This window comes from Propithecus coquereli, unplaced genomic scaffold (assembly GCF_000956105.1).
Source record: "Propithecus coquereli isolate 6110/MARCELLA unplaced genomic scaffold, Pcoq_1.0 Scaffold57, whole genome shotgun sequence".
NCBI lineage: Eukaryota > Metazoa > Chordata > Mammalia > Primates > Indriidae > Propithecus > Propithecus coquereli.
The window spans coordinates 3,157,529-3,163,437 of record NW_012151618.1 but is presented as its reverse complement, the minus strand read 5'-3'; the positions used below and the strand labels follow the sequence as shown (position 1 = coordinate 3,163,437).

At 37.8% G+C, this 5,909-nt stretch overlaps 1 protein-coding gene across 1 annotated transcript in view; it reads right to left on the bottom strand.

Moving 5' to 3' along the window:
- Positions 1-5,909, bottom strand: part of UNC13C (unc-13 homolog C (C. elegans)) — a 656,589-nt gene that overhangs the window by 439,396 nt on the left and 211,284 nt on the right. Inside the window, 1 exon segment of the mRNA XM_012658024.1 lies at positions 4,456-4,527. Coding sequence (XP_012513478.1) covers positions 4,456-4,527 — 72 coding nt within the window.

Below are 5,909 nucleotides of genomic sequence, written 5' to 3'. Positions count from 1 at the left end.
AGTGAGCTGCACTAACATATCACTTTTTGAACAATTAGGACACTGGAAGGAAATGAATTGACTATTCGTAACTACCTGAGGAAACTAAAATATGTCTGAGAAATAAAGCAATCGAGTATCCTGCCAAGAGCAATGACTAGCGTTTTTCGACTATCAATATTCTAATCTACCAACTGTTAATAATTATAGCAGGAACAAATCTTGTCTGCCTCCATTTGCCATATTTTCTCTTTTTTCCTTCATATGTTAGCCAGGGACTAAACTAGTGAAGCTCTATTTCCCTCCTCATACTGTGAGTTTCCCTCATGAGATTATGTAAACTACCCCCTTTCTATATGCCAAAATATCACATTTTGATAATTTTAATAAAAATTATGCTTGTTTTGAAGCATTTTTAATGTACTTGATGTAGACTTTTTAGGAAAAAAAATGTATTTACCATGCTGTTAAGTATGTATCTTATTGTTTCTAGACAAAACCATCAGAAATATTTGCAGAGCAAACACTAGGTACAATGTAACCTTTGAAATTCGTTATAAACATGAAGACAGAACAATGGTAGAATAAGTTTCTGGGTAGAAAACCAGACATAGTTTTAGATTTATTCATCAGTGTAATCATATCAGATTGACTATAGAAGCTACAATTATTCAGGTAAAATTTTTTTTGTAGCACAAAGTACAGAGACTAAAAGTTTTGTGCCTGTCCCTGTAAGGACGTAAGTAATTTGCTTTTACTTCTGTTGTTTTATAACAGGTACTAAGTAACATTGTCCTAAGTAACTTATGGGGCATGTCCAAATAAAGAGGGTGGAACAATGAGAAATTGGATGATTCATTAATTCAAGGAGAGCACAATACAGGATATGCCCTCCTTTATGATGTGGCACATAATCTGAAAACAAAGTATGATAGATTTGTCATGTATTATAAATGTCATTTTTTCTCAAATTCAAACTTTCAATGAAAATGCATATATAAATGATGGAGGTATTATGAAATAACTAACTTGCTAACTATGAGGCCAAAAATGACTCGAATTTCTCCATGGGGGGAAACTTCAGCCATTGTAATGCAGAAAGTCAATAATTCGTCTGTGGCCATACCACCCTGTATGCACCTGATCTCGTCTGATTTTGGAAGCTAAGCAGGATCGGGCCTTGTTAGTACTTAGTACTTGGATGGGAGATAGTCTATAATTTTCACCACTTGAGGTGGAGACTGAGATTTTATATTAATATATCTTTTGACAGAGGCCATGAAAGACTAGGTCTCTTTTATGACCTGAAAGGGCAACCATTCCTGAGCAGGAATCCAGAGTACCTGGGTGTGCTGTGAGTCTGCAGCCCTGACTGAACTCTCAGTATCAGACAGGTGTTCTGAGCAGCTTTCTCCTTCTATGTTATTTTTCTAGTGTCATGCTAAGAATAGGGTTGGAGTCTGATCTTCCAATTACTCCCTTACCTAGTTCTTTCTGGTCCCTTTCACTGAGCCTGAATCCTGCTATTGGAAGAAGGACCCCACTATTCTCCTAGACAAATTTCCCCTTACTGAGAATTGACACTTCCTGGAAGGCTGCCATTAGACCACCTCCCTTAACATATCCATTAACCCGGATAGAACAAATAGTGTTCTCAAATCCCTTTTAGGCTTAGTGATTTAGATTACTCCATCTACCTGAGTTTCCCACAACCCTCAGCTGAGACTATCTTGGTTTAAGATAGTCTTAAACGCTCCTGCCTACTAAAAGGTTCCATTATGACTCACAGCGACAGTACGTTCATAACTAAATATCTCGGCCCCTTCCACCACAATATTACAAGCCTTACAAAGGCAGAAATTTTCAGCTGAGTTGTTCACTGCTTTAGTTCCCATCTGAAACAATTATTGAATGTATCTACTTTGATTGACTTGCTGTTGAGTCTACACCAAGGAAACTATTACTCTGTGAAAGCAAGCACAAAGATGGATAGGAGAGTGCCAGACAGACTACTGTGGGGTAAGGATACTAGACTGATTATTCCTTTCTGTATGATTAAGCCATATGGAAAATTTCAGAAAACACAGCTCTTAATGGCTGATTAGACTGAGGTTCCCAATCAGTCTCAATAGTTCCTCGTGGGCAAGTTGGAACTGCTGATGGAAGGGGCATCCCTCTGCCAACAGAGTGCTCATGGAGGTGGTGCTGGCTGACTCACTGTCTCCTGGTGTCAGGTGTGAGAGCCCACTGCTTCCTTGGAAGAGACGACTGAGCTTTTTACTATACATCTGTTTAATTAAAATAGAAGTGCTACCATTTAATATTTTCCACATCACCAAGACACTTTCCTTCCTGTAAAGGAAAATATTTCATGCTTTCACATCGAGGGTGCCTAGGAAGACTTTCAGCACCAAGGACTGGAAATTATTTGCTTCAGCATTTATGTTAGTTGCCCATGTAATGACTGAGTGCGACAGCTTGTCAAGGGTGATATTTAATATGCCTGCTGTACAGAAGTCATAGTTCATTTACTTTTTGAGACATGGGCCCCAGGGAAATGGGCTTTACAAATCTGAGAGGGAGCTGATGAGCTCTGTTCAACCATCCAGCGCCAACACAGAAAAGTCTTTTCCTTAGCCTTCTGAAACTAAAGGAGCAAAGTGATATTTTTAAGTTGCTGAAAAGCAGATCAATAGTTAATTTAACCATAAAGGGAGGATGTGCTCCCCATTCAGGACCTCAGAAAATATAGTAGCATTCCACTAATTTCTATGGCTTTCCTGCTAACTTTTCATAGAAATGAGTATTCACAGTTTAAATTAAATATCCTGTTTTAAAACATAGGAAAGGAACAGTACAGGAGTTTGTCCATAAAACTCTTTCGACCTTGATAATTTCCTTCGAAGAAAAAGATTGGATGCTTTGAGATTCAGCAAGCAACATGGGGCCTTCTCATACACCAAAGGGTGTCTACTTTCTCTCGTATCCAGACTATACTCAAAATATTACATTGAATCATAAATCTGATAGGTAAGAATAAGTCACTGGAAATGCAGTCACATTTTTTTAAATGCTGTAGCACAATTGAAAATGTACTAACTTGCTGTGGCCTCCAGATATTCAAATGGACACGTACTGTTTTACTGATGTGAATTGGGGTGGGTGGAGACTACTAATAGAAAAATCTAGGAAAGGATGACTTTGGGGTGGAAGATGACAATGACAGAAAGAAGAGAATGAGAAATATAAACATAAATAATAGTTTTTAAATGCCAAGTACATAGAATGTTAAAGTAATGTAATATTTTTGGTAGAATTTTTATTCTGTAAGAATGACGAAGATGCTCAGATTGAGAGAGGTAGGATATGTTAGTTACCATAAGGGGGAGGGGGGGACATAGATACATTGTCCTGAGTAAATCCCCAGCTGAGTGTGCCAAGACAGTGCTACCACAGCACAACATTGAAGGCAAAAACACTGGGAGTTTAAAAAAAAAAACAAACTTGTAAACCCAAGTTACCCAGGCAACAACTGGAGCCAATTAAATCAGAATTGCTGGGTGTGAGATCCCAGTATCATAATTTTTAAGCTCCCTCAGCTGTTCTAATGAGCCAAATGTAAGAACCCCTCACCTAGATATTTGCAGCTTACTTGTATCTTCTATTCAGCCTATTTCTCTCATTCAACAAGAATTTACAAAGCTTCTACCTCATGCTGGACAGTATGCTAAGCAATGGTGATGAAAACTGTTAACGAGAACAAAAAAACAAGCTATAGTGCTACCCTCAAGGATATCAGAGTTTAAAAGAAAAGGTTTGTGCAAAATAAGTTAATTGCAGTAACAAAAATAATAAAAACAGAAACTCATACATTGTTTACTATGCCCTAGGCTATGATGAATGTTAAGTATATGTCCACTCTGTCATCCTCTCAGTTTTATTATTACCTCACTTTATAGATGAGGGAACTCAGGCTCCGATAAGTTATATAATTCACCAGATATAACAATGCTAATTAAGTGGCACATTGGGATTCATACCAAGTGGACTTCACTCTTAATCATACTGCACTATGGAGGTCATGATTAAATGCTAGAAAAGCCCAGAGGAGGAAACTAATAATTCAACTGGAAGGGGAAAAGGGTGTTTGGGGAAAGCCTCATGAAAGAGGCAAAACTTAAATTATGTAAAAGAATAAGTAGGATTTTTCCAGAGGGAGAATAACAGATAAGCTACTTTAGGACAGAAAGCCGTTCTAAAGATGAGAAGATGCATACATATTTGAGGAACAGAGGATGATTTGGTATGATAGTGAAGCTGAGACCCTAAGGAAGTTTGTTTGGAATCAGGCTTTCCCCATGCTCCCACTTATTCCTGGAACATTGGAATAAACATTACAGATGAGCATCTCAAGCAGAATGGTTTTCCTCTTGTGACTATGATCAATACATAGTTAGTGACTGACACTGCACCTACCAGTTCCTCATTGTTTAGTGATGTCCTAATCACCATAGCCAGGGAGAGTCCAGATTTCCGGGCAGCCAAAGTCTAAAATAAATAGAATTATGGCTTATTAATACATGGGGAGGTTGCCACGTAGATAATTCTCTGCAGAAGATAAAAATGTAAGAATATGCAGTTACTGTCCATGTTTTAGTTAATAGGGGCCTGCCATTTTCAGCAATCAGCTAGTTCATCTGGAACATGGAATCACAGAACATTAAAACTGGAAAAGATCCCACAGATCATCAAACCCAACCCCTGCATTTTATAGATGATGAAACTGAGGCCCAGCAAGGCAAGATGATTAGCTCAGTGTTGCCAGGTTAGCAAGAGGCTCCTAGGACTTTGTTACTCCCCATGGTGGTCGTGATCACATTTTTTTCATAAAACTTGACCACTGATACAGAGCCAGCCTGATTTGGGCGAAACTCCTGAATTATAATTGTTGTTAGATGGTTCTTGAGTTGTTCACAGTTCCCTAGAATGTTCTTCCATGTCTAGTCAGGATATTTTCTTCCAAGTGTTCATTTTATCTACTGAGAATCATTATATCTGGGTTCATTTTCTTCACTTAATGTGGTAACTTAGGTAATCTTAAATAAGACTCAAGTCCCTTTAGTTTCCATACTGTAAAACAGAGCCATCATCACCTGTTCTTACTTACAACATATGCAATACAATAAATTTGACAGTGCTATAGAGAATTTTGGAAGTCAGAAGTTCCATATGGAAATATTAAATCTGATATCCATTAGGAGCAAAGGGAAGTCATAGTGGAGTAATGCATTCCTGATCACCCCTAGGCCCATCTGGTAATACAAATATCTCCTTAGTCAACAAAGTCATGCACTCAGAGAAAATCCAGCACATACCTGAGTAAGGATGTCTCTCTCGTCTGATCTCTACCCTACCATGTGAACCTATAGATGGATTATCTCCAAGGGTTTACCCAAGATAATCTTCCATCTCCAACAAGTATTGTCCCCCAAATTTTGTCTGTGTTTGTACCTGTTGTGTACATAATTTGATCTTTCAGAGTTGAACTAAATGTTAAATTCTTGGAGAACAAGAACCCTTTATTCTTGTATGTCTTTGTCTTTTCAATTTCCCACCTTGCCCTCTTTTACCCCATGAATAAATGCAGTGCATGTTTGAGAAGACTGGCAAATATTAATTAGATAAATTGAAAAGCACTTACCATGGCCTAAAGATTCCAGGAGTTAGAGGAAACAAAGTACAAACCATTAGACATATGAGAGGTAAGAAAAGAATATAATAATGTTAAATTGGGTTAACACTTTAAAATAATGTCCACACCATAATGACAGGAATCTGAGCTAATTGCACAGACATGTCATGCTCTCCAGTATAAGATCTTTTCAGCCAAGATCATATTTTAAAACCAAAGTGATAGTCTTCAGATAAAG